The 18918-nt window shown below is 42.5% G+C and overlaps 1 protein-coding gene across 9 annotated transcripts in view; it reads left to right on the plus strand.

Annotated features, from left to right (window-relative positions):
* dennd3a (DENN/MADD domain containing 3a) overlaps window positions 1-18918 on the plus strand; it is a 141119-nt gene that overhangs the window by 53088 nt on the left and 69113 nt on the right. For all 9 annotated transcript variants that reach the window (XR_012099194.1, XR_012099195.1, XM_073047828.1 and 6 more), the window contains 3 exons: window positions 2607-2718; window positions 5237-5356; window positions 17941-18159. Coding sequence is in view for 7 of the 9 variants with exons in the window: in XM_073047828.1 (XP_072903929.1) it covers window positions 2607-2718; window positions 5237-5356; window positions 17941-18159 (451 nt within the window). In the remaining 2 variants the exon portion in view is untranslated. The remainder of the gene's footprint in view (window positions 1-2606; window positions 2719-5236; window positions 5357-17940; window positions 18160-18918) is intronic.

The following is an 18918-nucleotide window of genomic DNA, read 5'->3' on the forward strand; positions in this document are numbered from 1 at the left end:
TGGAAATAAGTCCAGGACCAGCCTATTGGCTCAGAGTGTCTGACCCTCCGAGGGAGGAGTTGTAAAGTTTGATGGCCACAGGCAGGAATGACTTCCTATGACGCTCAGTGTTGCATCTCTGTGGAATGAGTCTCTGGCTGAATGTACTCCTGTGCCTAACCATTACATTATGCAGTGGATGGGAGACATTGTCCAAGATGGCATGCAACTTGGACAGCATCCTCTTTTCCGACATCACCGTCAGAGAGTCCAGTTCCACCCCCACAACATCACTGGCCTCATGAATGAGTTTGTTGATTCTGTTGGTGTCTGCTACGCTCAGCCTGCTGCCCCAGCACACAACAGCAAACATGATAGCACTGGCCACCACAGACTCGTAGAACATCGAGAGTATCTACCTCCACCACTCCTTATGGAAGTTTAAACTTCAACCACCTTATTTGCAGGGGAAAACAATATTCCTCAAATCTACCTTAAACCTATGACAATAGACACCTCTGCTATGGAGAAAAGTTTACCATTATCTACCCCATCTAAGTTGACATCCGAGTGAATATAGGATTCATGGTGCAGTTATTGTGTTCATTTCCGGATGCCCCTTGAAAGGAAGGATGTGGAAGTTTTAGAGAGGGTGTAGATGAGCTTTACCAAGATGCTGCATGGATTAGAGAGCACATTTGATGAGGGAAGGTTGAGCTACTTGTTTGGACCAACAGAGGATGAGAAGTGACTTGATGGAGATGTATGATAAGATTATGAGAGGCATAGATAGAATGCCTCTCCTTTTACAAGGGTGAAAACAGCACCTTTTTCCCCAGGGTGGAACTGACCAATACCAGAGGACATCTGTTTAAGATGAATGGAGGAAAATAAAGGGGAGTTGCCAGAGGTAGTACTTTTTTTAAAACAACAAGTAAGGGGTGCCTGGAATGCACTGCCGAGTATGATAGTGGAGGCTGATACAATAGGGGCACTTAAGAGACTCTTAGATAGGCACTTGGATGCAAGAAAAATGAAGAGGTATGGACTCTGTAGGAGGATAGAGTTAGGTTGACCTTGGTGTAGATTTATATTAGTCGGCACAACATTGTGGGCCTAAAGCCCCATTCTGTGCTGTTCTATATTCTGTGACACTCTTTTTCATATCCTCTCTATTGCCATCTCATCCCTCCTAGTATGGGAAGAAAAACTGCAAGCAGTACTCCAGCTGGAGTACAATGAACATGACAGGACATCACCACAAAATAAGTTGAGTCATTATTTTGAGATAATGAACTTCCTTGCCACAAATGATAATGAATTTCTGGAATTCTTTTCTCTTAAGGGTGGTGAAAGCTGGAGCATTATAATCATATGAACTGACTGTGTGTAAATGCTTATTGAATAATGAACAGAGGAGTGTGGAGAAATAACTACCAATGATCAACTGTGATAATTTTAAATGATAAGGCAGACTTGAAAGTCCCGATGGCCTAGTCCTGCTCCTATTTTCTTGTGTGGTTGTATAGCCTACATATGTACCATAAATTCCCTGATGTTCTATTCAGTACCCTTCTAATGAAGGCAAGTGTACTGCATGCCTTCTTGAGCACTTTATTTATCTGTGCTGTTTCCTTCAGCGATATTTAAACAGATATACTAAGGTTCTTCTGTCAGATTTGCCTCAGGTCCTGTGATATATTCTGATATCCTAGTTGTACATCCTCCAAAATATATCATTGCACACTTTTTAGGGTTAAATTATGTCTTCTGTTAAATTATTAGTTCATCAATATCATTCTTTAGCCAAGGCCAAGCCTTCAAATTTTCAATAACATCCTTGAATCTCGTGGCTGCTTTATTTTTGTACTTACAGGTGGGTTCCAGTACAAGAGTAGATTTTGTGTAAGGCACACAAATTGTTTTAAGACATGACTTCAGAATCTATGGATGGTTTCCAAGCAAAACATAAATGTGACTTCATTGTTACGATTGAATTATTTAAGGAAGGGACGATATTATGTGGGACATTTATCTCTAAGTATTCCCTGGAGGTGGTTCTGGGTTTTCTCCATAGTTTATTAAGGAACTTTGATTTTAATTATTTTTGATGGTGAAATAATGCCATATAGCTTTACAAGTAAGTCTTTGACTTAATGCAGAAATTGAAGTTGATGGTAATCATTTATCTTTTCTCTGCTCCTGAAATTGTGTAACTGGATATTTTGGAGAGCTTCAAATTTTCATACATCAGACCAGCGGTAGAGTTGGTAGATGTGACAGGGTACAAATGCTGCCCTGATGGCCTGGTTTGCTATGACAAATATGGAGTAATTTCTTACTTGAGCATAATTGGTAGTGAAGAGTTGGAAGATGATCAGTTGGCTCATGCAAAGCAGAGCCCCTACCTACTCTTGTAAGCTGCATGGGTTAGTTGATTTTACTGGTAAGGAAAGCCAGGAGTCCTAGAGATATAGGATGAGAAGAAGAAATAGTTCTAATAACTAAAAGTAAGTAATTTTAGTTTTTTCAAATCAAGCATCATCCTGTTATTATATATTTTTAATAGAAGTTAGGAACTGCATTGTTTAATATATTGTGCTTACAAGATCTGTGATCTCTTTTAGTCTGATGGTGCATATGAAATCATGTCAAGAGCTGGATTTTGATCATAAAGTGAGACAATTTGCTGCAAAATTAGCTTTGGTGCCCAGTCCACCACCTGGAATGCTCCATTTGGTAAGACATTGTGCCTTCAGCATAAGAACATAGAAATATTGGAGCATTTAGCCCTTTGATAACTGAGCCTTTATCAAAGCGCCTTATTCCTGTTTCACACCCCTCCACACTCCTTGATGCCTTTTTGTTTAAGATCTTCTATTTCCTCTTTAAATGTATTTGGCAATCTGGTATCCAGTGTTCTGTGGAGGCCAGATTGCCAAATACGTTTAAGGATTCACCACACTTTTAAATTTCTCCTCATTCTGATCCTAACTGCCTTGCACTCTACATTGAGATTTTGACCCCTGGTTTATAATCTCCATCCAGTGGATGCATCCACCATATATCTTTCTGATAAGCCCAGTCAATAATCATTATGACAAAATGCTGGAGGAACCTAGCAGTCCAGGCAACATCTATAGAAAAGAGTAAACAGTCAGTGTTTTGGGCCGAGACCCGACATCAGGACTGGAAAGAAAGATGAGGGTAGAGTAAGAAGGTGGGGGGAAGGGAAGAAGTACAAGGTGGCAGATGATAGGTGAAACCGGGAGAGGAGGAGGAAGGTGAAGTAAAAATCTGGTTGGTGAAAAAACTAAAGGGTTGGAGAAGGGGGAATCTGATAGGAGACCATGGAAGAAAGGGAAGAAGGAGGAACACCAAGGGTAGGTGATGGGCAGGTAAGGAAATAAAGTGAGAGAGGAAAACAGGAATAGGGAATGGTGAAGGGGGGCAATTAGCAGAAGTTCGAGGAATCGATGTTCATGCCATCAGATTGGAGACTATCCAAGTGAAATATAAAATTTTGCTCCTCCAACCTCTTTGCAGCATTAGTAGAGGCTGTGGACTGACAAGACAGAATGTGAATGGGAAGTAGAATTGAAATGGGTGGCTACCAGGAGATCCAGCTTTTTCTGGTGGAGTGGTCTCCCAATCTATATCGGGTCTCACCGATATACAGGAGGTCACACTGGGAGTACTAGATAGTGTAGATTACTCCAACAGACTCACAGGTGAAGTGTTGCCTCACCCGGAAGGACTGTTTGGGGCCCTGAATGGTATTGAGCGCGGAGTTTTAGGGACTGGTGTGGCACTTGGTTCCATTTGCAGGGATAAGTACCATGAGGGAGATCAGTAGGAAGGGACAAGTGGACAAGAGAGTCGTGTAGAGTGATCCCTATGAAAAGTGGGTAGGGAAAGGTGTGCTTGGCAGTGGGATCCCATTGGAGACGGCGGAAGTTATGGAGAGTTATGTGCTGGACATGGAGTAGGGTGGTAGTTGAGGACGAGGAACCCTATCTCTAGTGGGGTGGCAGGAGGAAGGGGTGAAGGAAGAATGAGAAGAGATGCAGGTGAGGGCAGTATTGATGGTGGATGAAGGGAAGGCCCTTTCTTTGAAGAAGGTGGACACCTCAGTAGTACTGGAATTAAAAACCTCATCCTGAGAGCAGATGCGGCAGAGACAGGGGAACTGAGAGAAGGGGATTGCATTTTCACAGCTGACAAGGTGGGAAGAGGTATAGTTGAGGTAGCTGTAAGAAGTAATGGGTTTATAAAAGATATCAGTAGGTAGACTGTCTCCTGAGGTGGTAACAGAGAGATCGAGAAAGGGGAGGGAAGTGTTGGAAAAGGACCAATTACGTTTGAGGGCAGGGTGGAGGTTAGAGGCAAAGTTGATGAAGTCGGTGAGCTCAGGTGGTGCAGGAAGTAGCACCAATGCAGTCGAGGATGTAGCATAGGAAGAGTTGCGTGATACAGGTGTAGGTTTGGAACATAGATTGTTTCATGTAGCTGACAGAAAGGCAGGCATAGCTGGAACCCATGCAAGTGCCCATGGCTACAGCTTTCGTTTGAAGGAAGTGGGAGGAGCTGAAGGAAAAATGATTGAGGGTGAGTTCTGCTAGACAGGAGAGTGATGGAGGGGAACTGTTGCATCTGTTGTCTATAAAGAAGCAGAGAGCTTTAAGGCCCTCCTGAAGGAGGATGGAGGGACTGGATATCTATAGTGAAATTGAGACGATCAGGGCCAGAGAATTTGGTCATTGAAAAGATCAAGAGTGTGTGAGGTGTCACAGATGTAGGTCGGAAGGGACTGAATGGGGGGGGGGGGGGGGAGAGGATTAAAAAAACTTGAGTTATGCAGATATAATTTTGGTGGGGCAGGGACAAGCAGAAACAAAGGGTCTACCTGAACAGCAGATGTATAGATCTTCCTGAGCTATTTGCCTGCATTTGGCCCATATCCCTCTAAAATCTTTTTGACTATGAACCTTTCCAAATGTGTTTTAGTTGCTGTCATTGTACCCAGTTCTCATAGACTTTCCGTATACTGCCCTGTGTATCAGTGATATTAATACAAATTCTTTGTTTCCATTAACTCATGGTCTGACAGCATTCTATATTAATGAGTCTTTTCATTTTATAGATATATTTGCCTTGTTCACCATCTTCCTTACTGTTGATTCAGAATGCCATATTTCATTTTTTTGACCAATTGAAGTAACTTTTCTAATTGGAAGCTTTTTATTTTTTCTCTCAGGTATTTAATATGAATCCTCTGATGGTTGTGTTGCCTTCAAGGGAAGGTCCTCATTATCCAGTAGCAGATTTAGATCTTCATATCCCTTTTCTTTGCTTCAAACCGAAATGTATCCTGCAGGTAATTAGTTTGAAGTTTTATCATTATAATTATGCATCATTTCAATCTTTTAAGTATTTATCCAGTTTTATTTCTTTGGTCTTACCTTCTTTTTCAATCCTTTTATTAAATTTCAAATTAATAAACATATCAATATTGATAATGGTACATAAGAGATCGAGATTACATTAATAACGTTAACATGTAAAAACATATATTTCAAGTAACAAATGGAGTTTAACCTCCCAATCTCTTAGTAATTAATCATGAAAAAGTTATTTGTAAAAGAGGGAAAAAACCCTAAACTAAGAAAAACTAAACTTAAAAAAAAAGATTGGGCTGCCATGTTTCATCGGTTAAAATTATAATTTGTCATTAACTCCATTCCTCTATACATGAACAAAAAATTTACTAAGAACGGGATTCAGAAAGGGTCAACCTACATCAAATGAAAATATTGAATAGATGGCCTCCAAGTTTCTTCAAATTTAACTGAAGGATCCATAGTACTGCTCCTAATTTTTTCCAAGTTTAAACATGCTGTCGTTTGGGAAAACCATTGAAATGTGGTAGGGGGATTAGAATCTTTCCATTTAAGTAAAATGGATCTTCTGGCTATTAATGTCGCAAGTGCAATTAAACGGCAAGCTGATGAGGATAAATGACTGGAGTCTATCACTGGTAGTCCAAAAAAATGCAGTAATAGGATGAGGTTGTAAATCAACACGCAGAACTACTGAAATAATATCAAACATATCTTTCCAATATTTTCTTTGAAGAGGGCAAGACCAGAACATATGTGTCAAGGAAGCTACTTCAGAATTACATCTATCACATACAGGATTTATATGACGGTAAAAACGAGCTAACTTAACGTTGGACATATGAACCACCTTAAATTGTATCAAAGCGTGTCTGGCACACATTGAAGAATTATTAACTAGTTTAAGAATTTTCTCCTATTTCTCTGAGGATAAAGATATTTTTTCAGATATTTACAGATTAGAAACTTTCTGAATGCTACTTTATCTACCTTTCCGATATCACATCAAATCGAAGTTACAGAAAAATATTTAGGTTTAAACCCCTATCAGAAGAGTTTAATAGCAATTATTTATAATCTGATTATGAAAATACGTCTAGGTACATTTGATCTTCTATTTATTTAATTTTTGTCTTTTCCTTTCTATCCTATTTCCTCAATCTAGTGTAGCAAGATGACTCCATTAGTACTGCTGAATTGTTTCTTTTTGGAAGATGTGATTGATCATTGCAGTAAATGATGCTCAGAAAGGATTCATGTTGGTGTTAAATCAACTGAATTTTTAGAATGCAAAGGAAGTACCATTGGCATTGTGGTTAAGAAATATACTGGGGAAATGATTGTTGCAGGATATAAATTATGTGTAATTGAATGGTCTGATTAATTAGAAGAATATTTTGTAGGGTACATTTGGGATTGCTCCTCTGAGCAGTAAGTAACCAAACCAACCTGAGAACAAGGTATTTTAGCTCAAAGTTGAAAGTAAATTTATTATCAAAGTACATATACTGTATGTTACCATATACTACCCTGAAATTCATTTTCTTGCACATATTCACAGTAGAACAAAGAAATATAATAGAATTAGTGGAAGCACTATACACAAATAATGACTGACAAACAGCCAATGTACAAAAGAAGACAAGCTGTGCAAATGCACAAAAAATGTGTAATAATGCTGACAACATGAGTTGTAGGATCCTTGAAAATGATTAGAGAGGTTGTGGTATCAGTTCATTGTTGAGGTAAGTGAAATTACCCACGCTGGTTCAAATCTTAGATTTGGTCATGAATAATAAGGGAGATTAAGTAGACATTTTGTGGCCAAAGTTACCCTTGGAGGTAGTGGTCATAAAATTCAGCGATTCAAAGTACATCTACAGAATACAAGTTTGAGATTTGTCCTCCCATAGGCAGCCATGAAACAAAGAAACACTTTGGAGCCTGTTCAAGAAAATATTAAACACCCAGCAAAAAAAGAACAAATTGCGCAAATGGCAAAAAGCGAATGAACAGCGCGTAGAATATCAAACACCAAACAAAAAGTCCAGTGGTATTCAGTTTAGTTCAGTTCAGCACCATGCCACTAGCCCACTGCAGGCCACAGAGCCATTTTTCGCCAAAGTGCCGCACTTCACATCGATCATCCCAATCTAACCATTTAAAAACAGCAAAAAAGTAATCAGAATCCAGAAGCATATGCAACCTGAGCCTCAAAGTCCCCCAAAATGGGCCCAGAACCTTGCTGATCAATCCTTACAGCGTGGATCCAAAGACTCCTGCACTATCCTCTGACAGCAGCTAACAAGGAAAGGAAGATCAGTCAAATGCAGGCAGATAGCTACAAACACCCACCTATTCTCCACTCTCTTTCTTGTTGATTTCAACCTTGCTCGACACCTCAACTACAGAGAAGTGAAGAAGTTGATCATGGACTTGTGCCCCGTCTCCAAGCTTCCAGGCCTCCCAGCTGCAGTCTCCACACCAAATCTCATCAACTCCCTCGGAAACAGCAGAGTACCAGATTGCTCAATCGACCTAAAAACTCACCATCAAAATGTAAGTCATAGGTTCCATTGGCTCACAGCCAAGTAGTAGATTCATATTTGAAAGAAGAAATAAAAGAAGTAGTTTCGTGAATTGTCTGCAGGATATCGTCTTTGATCTCTTGAAGAATAATATGACATTTTCAGATGCAGTTTGAGGATGAACACCACAGACAATGTCTTCAATTTAAACAAGGGCAATGTAAAGGTATGAATGGGGAATTTTCAAAGGTGAACTAGAAAAATAGCTACGAGATTGGTCAGCAAATGACTAGTACCAGATCCTCAAATAGCCAGTCCATGAAGCTCAGCAGAAATTCATCCTAATTAGATATAGGAATTCCACGAGAGAGGAAAAAAAAGCATACTGTGTGGTTAACAAAGGGAATCAAGGATAATGCTAAGATGAAAAATAAAGCATAATAATATGGTGTCACTGTAGCGAAGAGGTTAGGGCTATACTATTACAGGTTGGAGCTCAGTTCCAGTGTCCTCTGTAAGAAGTTTGTACATCAATCCTCTGAGTGCTAGACTTTCCTCTGGGTGCTCCGGTATCCTCCTACATTCCAAAGACGTACCAGTTAGTAGGTTAATTGGTCATTATAAATTGTCTTGTGATTAGGCTAGTGTTAAATAAGTGGGCTAATGTTCGGTGTGGTGTGTTGGACCAGAACAGCCTGTTTGTGCTGTATCTCTAAATAAAATAAAGTGATGGTAGCTGGTGGATAGAAATCTGGGAAGTTTTTAGGATCAAAGCTGTGAAGTTTTCATTGAGAAGCAAAAAAGCTCTAGGAACAGAGAAAAAAATATTTTGTGAGAAAATTTGTGTTAGCAAAACAAACAGTTGAAGTTTATCTGGATATATAAATAGCAAGAAGATGGCTAAGGTATATGTGGGACTTCCACAGAACAAGGCTGGTGAACTATAAATAGAAATAAAAGAAGTAACAGATTTGTTAAATTAATGTTTTGCATAGCCTTTGATGTGGAGTGCATTGTAAGGATAACAGATGAGTTAATTTCAAATAAAGAGGAGGAACCTGTTTAAAAATTCTAGTCACTAGGGATAAAGTATTAAAGAAACTGACGAGGCTAAAGTCTGACAAATTGCTGAGATCTGATGGCTTTAAAAGATGGTTTTTAATCTGAGGGTTTTAACTGAAGTGCCTGAAGAAATACACAAGATTTAAATTTTTCACTGTCAGACGATGTATGGGATTCAGTTCTCAAGTTAGTTAATTCAACCTCTTTATGTGCCCACCACTGCCTGTTACAGTTCAAGGTTGTACACAGGGCCCATATGTCTAAAACTAAATTATCTCGCATTTACCCAGATGTTAATCCCTGCTGCGACAAATGCAAAAGGGGCGAGGCTTCCCTTATTCACATGTACTGGACGTGCCCTAGCTTGGAAAAATACTGGAGAGATGTTTTCCAAACTCTATCCCAAATACTTAATTACAATCTGGAACCTAACCCTTTGATTGCTCTTTTCAGCACCTCCGGAGAGGGGGACAGGCACCTAAGTCTGACAAACGTCGCATATTGTTTTTTGCTTCCTTTTTGGCCAGGTGCGCAGTCTTGCTCAGGTAGAGGAATGCTGCCCCACCCACCCATGCTCAGAGGCTTAGGGGCATCATGTCCAGTATATACCTTGAGAAGATCCATTATTTAACTCTCAATTCGGACATAAAGTTCCAAAAGGTATGGGGACCCTTTCTTGAATATTTTCAGAATTCCCAGCCAAACTAAAGGTTCATCCCTTCTTCCTTTCCTCTGCACATAACTCCCTGACTTTCAGCATTCTCTGGTAAAATTCCACAAATTCAGATGTGTAAACATACAACAGTTTATGTGTTAGGAAAATAAACCTTCTCCATACCAATGCAGCTCTGTGGGGTTAAAGGTCCTGCTTAACCCTTTTTGCTAATGCAATGTTGGCTTGCAGATGGGAATTGGGAGGGGTAGGTTGGGGCAGGGAGGCAACCAAAGCATGATTGTACTATGGGTGCATCTCTTTCATAGATGTGAATTGTACATTTGTTACATTTCCTATGTACTTCACAAACCTCCTTTGTACTATGCTTTCTTGATTTAAAAACCAATAAAAATATTGCTGAGAAAAAAAAGTGGAAATAACTAACCTTTTAGGAAAGCTGAATATTATCAAACCAGTTCAGCATGCACCACTGTAGTGTAGCGGTTATTGCAATGCTGTTACAGCTCAGGGCATTCCGAAGTTCGGAGTTCAATTCTGGTGCTGTTCTGGAAGGAGTCTCTGTACGTCCTCTCCGTGGAATGCTCAGGTCCTCCGGTTTCCACCCACTGTCCAAAGCCATGCCAGGTAGGTTAATTGGTCGTTGTAAATTGTCCCGTGATTAGGTTATGATTAATCAGGTTTGCTGAGGTGGCATGACTCGAAGGGTTGGAAGAACCTACTCCGTACTGTATTGATAGATAAATAAATATGCAGAGAGACTTCTGGTGACGCCATGATTCAGTATTGACCTGCCTCGCATTCCCTCCCATGAAACTTGAAGAATTATAGCTGTTAAGTTACTTTTGACCATCTATGAGAGATGTTTTTGCCAAGTAAAGAGTAGAGGAATACCAGTATGGCGTCTCGGACTTCAAAACACACTGGAAAACAAGAAATACAAAGATAAAGTAAAGACAACAAGATACAGCGAGTGCCAGAACAGGCCAAAGCTGGCAAAGGCGAGGAGGAGAAAGATATGGCCATGATATTACGTGAGTTGAAAGAGTTGAGAAAAGAATATCAAGGGTCATTTTCAGACACCAAGGCATCCCTATCTAGACTGGAGACCTCCGTGACAGATCTGAAGGAATGACTGGATCTACTTGAGAAGAAATCCAGAGAAATCTAGTGAGTTCAGAATTAGTGCTAATGAGGTCACACGGTTCCGGCATGAGAGAGTACTTAAATACCTGTTGAAGCTAGAAGCTGCTCTGACCGCGGCTTGTGATGATCTCCAGAACCGCTTATGAAGAAATAACTTAAGAATCTATCAGATACCGGAGGGTAGTGGGAAAGGAGAAAGGGTGTGGTTTGTCAGACAGTTAAATGACGCTTCGGCTGCCAGAGGACTTAAATATACATATTAAGAGAGCCCACCAATCCCTGATCATGGAACTGGCACCTTCTGCATCACCGTGCTCTGACATTGTGCATTTCTTGGATTATACAGTAAAAGAGGCAGTACTGCATTAAGCATGGGCTCAAAAACAAGTTATGTTTTAAGGTAGAGTCATCTATTTTGATCAGGAGTACTCTCCTGAGGTCCAGAAAAGAAAAGCAAAAGTCCGCACCTTGATCAAGCAGCTAAAGGAGGAAGGTGTGCAAGCAAGTTGTCGCTTCCCAGCGCAGCTGAGAATAAACTTGGACGCTGGAGTGAAGACCTTTCCTTCCTTGATTGAAGCTGTACCTACACTGAACAACCTGGGCATCTCCTTGCCGGTGAGTGGGAGGGAGAAGCTGGAGCAGCGACTCATCAGCGAGGTATGGCAGGTGCAGCGGAGGGGAAGAGGAAGAGGGAGTGCTGCGCTGCCAGAGGCAGACATGAGAGCTTTCCTGACATAAGAGGATGATTACATTTTTCTTTTTTCAAAGGAGGTATTATGAATGGTGTCTTTTTTGGACTGATTAATAATTTCTTGTTTGCAAGGCCGTGGCAGTGGAACGAACCCAAGTGCTGAACATGGGCGTGGAGACAGAGTCGGGAGGCGTTACGGTCGTAGCAAGTGTGGAATGGGTGCCAAGGGTGTCTTTACCCTGAGTCTTGGTTTTAGAAGAGAATTCAGGAACGATGCTAGACTTGGAACTGATAATCCTAAGAACCATGGGACGGGGTTACTCATACACGAGTCGACCAACGAACTGGCACCTCCTTGTTGTGGTCACCGGATTTTTATACTGCATTTGCTGATGAAAGCAGGTGTTTGTAGTAGTGGAACCTGGGAATGATTGGGAACTAAACCAATGCTCCCGCCGTTTTCCAAACCCTGATCAATGGAGTACTGAGGGACTTCATCAATCGGTTCGTATTTGTTTACCTTGACGATATCCTGATATTTTCTAGCAGCCCCCAAGAACACATACACCATGTCCGTCAAGTCCTCCAGAGACTGTGGGAAAGCCAGTTTTTTGCAAAGGCGGAAAACTATGAGTTCCACGTCCCTTTGGTCAGCTTCCTAGGCTATATCATTGAAAGCGGGTAGGTAAAAGCAAATCCTGAGAAGATCCGGGCAGTAGAGGAATGGCCCAGACCCACGACACGCAAACAACTTCAACGATTCCTGGGGTTTGCAAACTTCTACCACAGATTCATCAGGGACTACAGTCGAGTGGTGGCCCCTCTTACCTGGCTTACCTCACCTACCACACTGTTTTGCTGGGACTCCGAAGTGGACTCAGCATTCACTGACCTGAAGAGGCGTTTCACCGCCACTCCCATCCTGGTCCATCCAGACCCACCCTGTCAATTCATCGTTGAGGTGGACGCCTCTGACTCCGGGGTAGGAGCGGTCCTATCCCAATGGGCAAGGTCGGACGAAAAGCTTCACCCCTGCGCCTTCTTCTCTTGCCGACTGTCCCCCGCCGAGCGGAATTACGACATGGGGAATTGGGAACTGCTGGCGGTCAAATTAGCACTGGAAGAATGGAGGCACTGGTTGGAGGGAGCAGAACACCAGTTTTTGGTGTGAACTGATCATAAGAACCTGGGTATATTCAGACCGCCAAACAATTGAACTCCCACCAGGCCCGTTGGGCTTTGTTTATCGGACGGTTCGAGTTTACCCTCACGTACCGTCCAGGATCCAAGAACAGGAAGCCGGACGTGCTATCCCGCCAGCATGACTCCAAGGATGACACCTCCAGTCCCGAGACTATTCTCCCACCAACTTGCCTGGTGGCCACCCTCACTTGGGAGATTGAGGCTAAGGTAAAGGAAGCCCAGCCCTGGCAATGGACCCGGCAATCACCTGTACATACCCATCTCCATCAGGCCTCAGGTTCTCCAATGGGGGCACACATCCCGGTTCGCCTGCCACTCCGGGAGTGATCGGACCCTGGCTCTTCTGAGGAAGCACTTTTGGTGGCCATCCATGGAGGGGACACCTGTTCTTATGTCTCGGCTTGTTCCAGCTGTTCCCGAGGAAAGGTCTCTCATCGATCACCTGCGGGTCTTCTTTGTCCTCTACCTGTCCCTGGTCGTCCCTGGTCATACATCACCCTAGACTTTGTCACCGGTCTACCCCCACTGTCCTCACCGTGGTAGACTGATTCTCCAAGGTGGTGCACTTTGTGGCCCTCCCTAAACTCCCTTCCTCTCAAGAAACCGCAGATCTTCTTGTCCGCCACGTCTTCCACCTCCACGGAATCCCCGCGGACATCATCTCCGATCGAGGTCCCCAGTTCGTCTTGCAGGTTTTGAAGGCCTTCAGTCAAGCCTTGGGTGCATCGGTCAGCCTGTCATCCGGCTTCCACCCCCAGACGAATGAGCAGACGGAACGGGTCAACTAAGACCTGGAGGCGACGCTACGTTGTGTAATGGCAAACAACCCGTCGACCTGGAGCGACCACCTCCTGTGGGTTGAGTACGCCCACAACTCTCTGGTGAGCTCTGCCGTTAGGAGGTCTCTGTTCAAGTGCTCCCTTGGGTACCAACCCCTGCTGTTCCCCGCACAAGAAAAAGAGATTGCAGTACTGTCGGTTGAGGACCATATTGATCGGTGCCTTAAGATTTGGGAGGAAACATGCATGGCCCTACTCAGATCAACAAATTGAAATAAGAAGATAGCTGACTGACACCGGACTCTGGCACCGGAGTACCAACCTGGGCAGATGGTGTGGCTTTCCTCCAAGGACATCCCACTCAAAAACAAACATAGGAAACTCGCCCCTCGCTTCCTGGGACCATTCAAGGTTGAAAGAGTCATCAATCCCACAGCGGTCCACCTAAAGCTGCCAAGGTCCATGCGCATTCACCCAACTTTTCTTGTGTTTCAGTTAAAGTCAGTTTCCGTCAGCCCCTTGTGTCCCCCAGCTGAGACTTCCCCTCCTGCCCATATCATCGACAACCATCCGGCATCACCGTCCGACAACTACTAGATATGTGCCGTCGGGGCAGGGGTCTCCAATACCTGGTGGACTGTGAAGTGCACGGTCCAGAAGAGCGTTCCTGGGTCCCCCGCTCCTTCATCCTAGACCTGTCCTTCATCCAGGTAGGTACCGGGCCTTCCTGTTACAATGCTCCCTAGTCTTTGAGCTGCAGCCACGTATCTACACTTCAGATAAATTAAAGATTGCGTACATCATGGGGCTGCTACGAGGGGATACCTTGGCTTGGACAACCGCTATTTGGGATAACCGACCAGAGGTTTGTTCCTCCTACTCCTCCTTTGTTGCGGAAATGAGGAAAGTCTTCGAACAATCCATTCGCGGTAAGGACGCCGCGAAACGGTTGGTTATTCTTTGTCGGGCTTCGCGAAGTGTGGCCAGGTATTCCATTGAGTTCTGGACCTTAGCCGTAGACTCCGGCTGGAATGACAAGGCCCTACTCTCGGACCAGATAAAGGATGAGTTGGCCGCGAAGGACGACACAGACTGTCTGGACTCTCTGATCTTGCTGGCCATTCGATTAGATTATGGACTTCAGGAGAGTCAGAGAGAGAGAGAACCAGTCCTCGGGGGAAGCCCACAGTGCACCTTACAGTCTTAACCAGCCCCCCTTCCCCAGCCACTCCCAGTGTGGCTCCTGCTGCGACCATCCCCACCCCCCTGGGGGAGGAACCGATTCAGCTGGGATGGAACCAGCTATCCCCGGTTGAATGAACTCGGAGGTGGAGATCTAGGGATTGCTACTATTGTGGCCAGCCAGGACATTTCCAGGATACCTGCCCTCAGCGGCCAAAAAGGGAGGGCTCACCAGTGAGAAAGGGAGCTCTGGTGAGCCAAATGATAACTCCCTTCAGCACTCCAGACTCGACTCAGATGCAGATCCCGGCAACCGTGAATTACCAACAACAGTCCCTGTCCCTATCCGCTTTGGTGGATTCCGGTGCCGTGGGCAATCTGCTGGACGAAGAGATAGCCACCCAGGCCGGAATACCTCGCAAGCCTCTAACCAACTCCCTGGAGGCCTGGGCCCTGGACGGAAAACTGCTGGCTCGGGTGACCCACTGTACGCCACCCCTGACCTTGATCCTATCTGGCAACCATCGGGAGGAGGTATGATTCAGTCTCATTCATTCACCTCAAGCCCCGGTAGTTCTAGGGTATCAATGGCTACCCAACACAATCCCCATATCGACTGGCATACCGGGAGGATAGCCGAATGGAGCCCATCTTGCCATGCCAACTGTCTGCAGTCGGCCCCATCTCCCAGAGGAGCTACCGTGACCCCGCCTGTTTGGAACCCCTTGACTTGTATGTAATTGTATGTATGTGCTCTTTGTTTCTTTCTCTTGCTCCTACTCTCTTCTACCCCTGGTATTGTTAATACAGGTATTTACCATTGTGCAGTGAACTGTGGACTGATAGCCGATGCTTGTTTGTAGATATGTGATTGTTCAATAAAGCTTAAAAAAAATGTAGATGAAGTTGACTTTGTGGTCAGATCAGCCATGATCTTATAAAATGTGGAGCAGGCTCAATGGACCAGATGGCTCACTCTTGCTCCTTTATCTTATGTTCTTAGGTTAAATTTACATGAGTTCTTTGAAGATATAATGGAAGAATTGATTGCGGGAAGCCTATAGGTGTAATATATTTAGATTCCCAAAATACATTTGACAAGGTTCTTCATAAGGAGACTGGTGCATAAATTGAAAGCTCAGGGCACTGGAAGTCATGTGTTAGCGTGGATTGAAAACTGGCGTTTAATGGAAAAAGAAGACTTAGAATAGGCAGGTATTTTTCAGACTGGAAGGATGTGACTAGTGGAGTATCCTTGGGATTGGTTCTTGGCCTTCAATTGTTTAATATTTATGTTAATAATCTTGGAAGGACAAACTATCTGGAGAAGCAGGTTGTGATGAGGACTTTGAGGTTCTAAAAGAAGAAATAGATTAATCAAGTGATTGGGTGAAAATATAGCAAATCCAGAAATGTGAGGTCATGCATTTGGATAAGAGGAAGCAAGAAGTGGATTATTTCAATAGAGAGAGAGCGCGCAAATAAGTAAGTTTTGGAGAGTTCTAGACTCAGAAGCTCCCTTTGTAATTGGATCCTTCATATCTTGATCAATAAACCACAGACAGGAAAGATAGGCAGGAATACTTCTGCAATGATTATCTTCAACATTGGTTCCCCACAAGGCTATGTCCTCAGCCCCATACGCTACTACTCATACATTCATGACTGCTGGCTAGATTTTGTTCTATTTCCATCCACAAATTTGCTGTTCACACCTATGTTGTGTCTGTTTCTGAAATAACTGAGCCAGAATGCAGGAGGGAGATAGCGAGCCTAGAGACATGGTGTCATGACAGCAACCTTTCTCACAGTGTCATTCCCTTCAGGAAGGGGGACAGTGCACAGTGCACATGCTCCTGTTTACATCAACAATATTAGGGTCATGGGAGTTGAGAGCTTCAGGTTCTTGGGTGTGAACATCACCATAAGACTGTCCTGATCTAACCATGTTGATATCATGACCAAGAAAGCTCACCAATGTCTCTGCTTCCTCGAGAGGCTAAAGAAATTTGGCATGTCCCTTTTGACACTTTCCAATTTTTATCAATGCATTGTAGAAAGCATTCTGTCTGGATGCATAATGGCTTGGTGTACCAACTGACTGCAAGAAACTGCAAAAAGTTGTGAACACAGTTCAGCACTTCTTGCGAACCAGCCTCACTTCTATGGACACTGTTTATACTTTTCACTGTCTCAGGAAAGCAGCCAACTTGATCAAAGTCACCAGCTACCCCAGACATTCTTTCTCCTCCCCTCTTCTATTGGGCATGAAAGCACATACCAGCAGGCTCAAGTATAGTTTCTGTCTTGCTTTTATAAAATCATTAAGTGATTCTCAAATATGATAAAATAGGCTCTTGACCTCACAATTTACCACATTACAGGTGTACCCCGCTTTACGAATGTTCACTTGACACCACTTCACTTTTACAAAAGGCCTACATTAGTAACCTGTTTTCGCATTATAAAGAGGATTTTTGCTTTTACAAAAATTTTCCCATATAAATTAATGGCTTTTCGCTTTATGTCATTTCGGCTTAAGAAAGGTTTCATAGGAACGCTCTACCTTTGTAAAGGGGGACACCTGTATAACCTGGCACCTATTGTTTATCTGCACTGCATTTTTCTGTAATTGAAATACTTTAATTGTGCACTTCAGTCGTTTTACCTTGTAGTGCCTCAATTTATAATGAATTGATCTGAATGAACTGTGTGCAGGACAATTTTTTTCACTGTACTTCAGTTCATGTGATAATAGTAAATCAGTAGTAGTGCATGAATCCAAAAACAAAATTAGCTGGCAGGTCTTTCAAGAATACAGGTGGTATTTTGGGATGGAGTTCAAATTTTAGAATAGCGAGTAGTTGTAAGGTGAGGCTTCAACTGTAATACCGTGCTCACTTTTTGTCTCCTTATAAAAGAAAAGGGTCTTGTAACATTGGAGGCAGTCCCAAAACTGAGGTGTGTAGAAGTTTTTTCTCTGCATTTCTCTGCTACTGAGGTGTGGAAGCCTGATTATTAGATAAACAAGTTGAAGATAGATAAATATTTGCAAGATTGTGGGTTTGAGTGTTTTGAGGACATTTTATCCCCCAACTAAGTTCAGTGAGTTCTCTCCAAATCGTCTGAATCCGGCAAATGTTGTACTCAATGAAGTACAAGGTATGGAACATGATAGCTTAATGTTAGTAGATAGTTATACCAATGCAGCATTGTATAAAGAAAGAATTTTCAAATATACGTTGGGTGACAAATGCTTAAATCTGCTAATATCTCAAACATTCTTTTTACTCCATAGATCCTGACATGTATTTTATTTGAGCAGAGAATAGTCTTTCTTTCAGCTGATTGGGCTTTGCTGACACTTGTCGCAGAATGTTTTCTTCTTTATCTTCATCCACTTCAATGGCAACACACCTATGTCCCTATCCTGTCCAAAGGAATGATGGATTTTTTGATGGCACCAACAGCTTTTCTCATGGGTTGCCACATTGATTACTTTAAAGAAGTGAAATCTGTAAGTATCAATCATCTTTCAAAAAGTGTATAAATATTACCATAATTAACTGCTGATGTTTCCTCCCTTATTTCTAATATCCTTGTGAATTGAAGGAACAACAGGAATCAAGATTGTCAGCATATTTTGCTTACTCATTTCTAATTTAATCTTGCCCACGTGATCTGTTGTGTTTCAGTTTTAGTCACGTATTGTCTTAGAACCGCAACTTTTAAGGTCAGAAACTTAAACAGAAGTCATTGCTTGTCTTGCAATGAGTTGAGCAAGTGGAATTTTTTCCCTGATTTCCCTGAATGCTTTCCCTGATTTTGTCTGTAACACTGATCACAACAGTTACCAACGTCACAGAGGTCTGATCCTTTGTTGCTGAGCATGCAATATCCACATTATAATAGATAGATGAGTGGGATTTGATTTTTTAAAAAATTAGCATTGCATGTACTGGGGATAGTACACTTCACTATATTCATTTTGAGGATGTGATGGATAGCTATGACTGACAGGGGAAAGACATTCTGCAATGACTTGCTAAAAACTGGCAACTGCGATTAAACACAGGAAGGAAGGTCAACCCAATGTATAAATAGTTCAATTGCTTCCTTAATTTCAAAAATAAACTTAATTCCTAGTAAAAAAATATATGTACAAATACAAAAGAAAAAACACGGCATATGTCTCTTTACATTTGTAGTATTGTTCAGTCTATGCATTCATCATGTCATTGGTTCTGTACATTAGTTGTGTTAGCACATTTTTGTG

The sequence above is a fragment of the Hemitrygon akajei genome, chromosome 1 (genome assembly GCF_048418815.1).
Source record: "Hemitrygon akajei chromosome 1, sHemAka1.3, whole genome shotgun sequence".
Lineage (NCBI taxonomy): Eukaryota > Metazoa > Chordata > Chondrichthyes > Myliobatiformes > Dasyatidae > Hemitrygon > Hemitrygon akajei.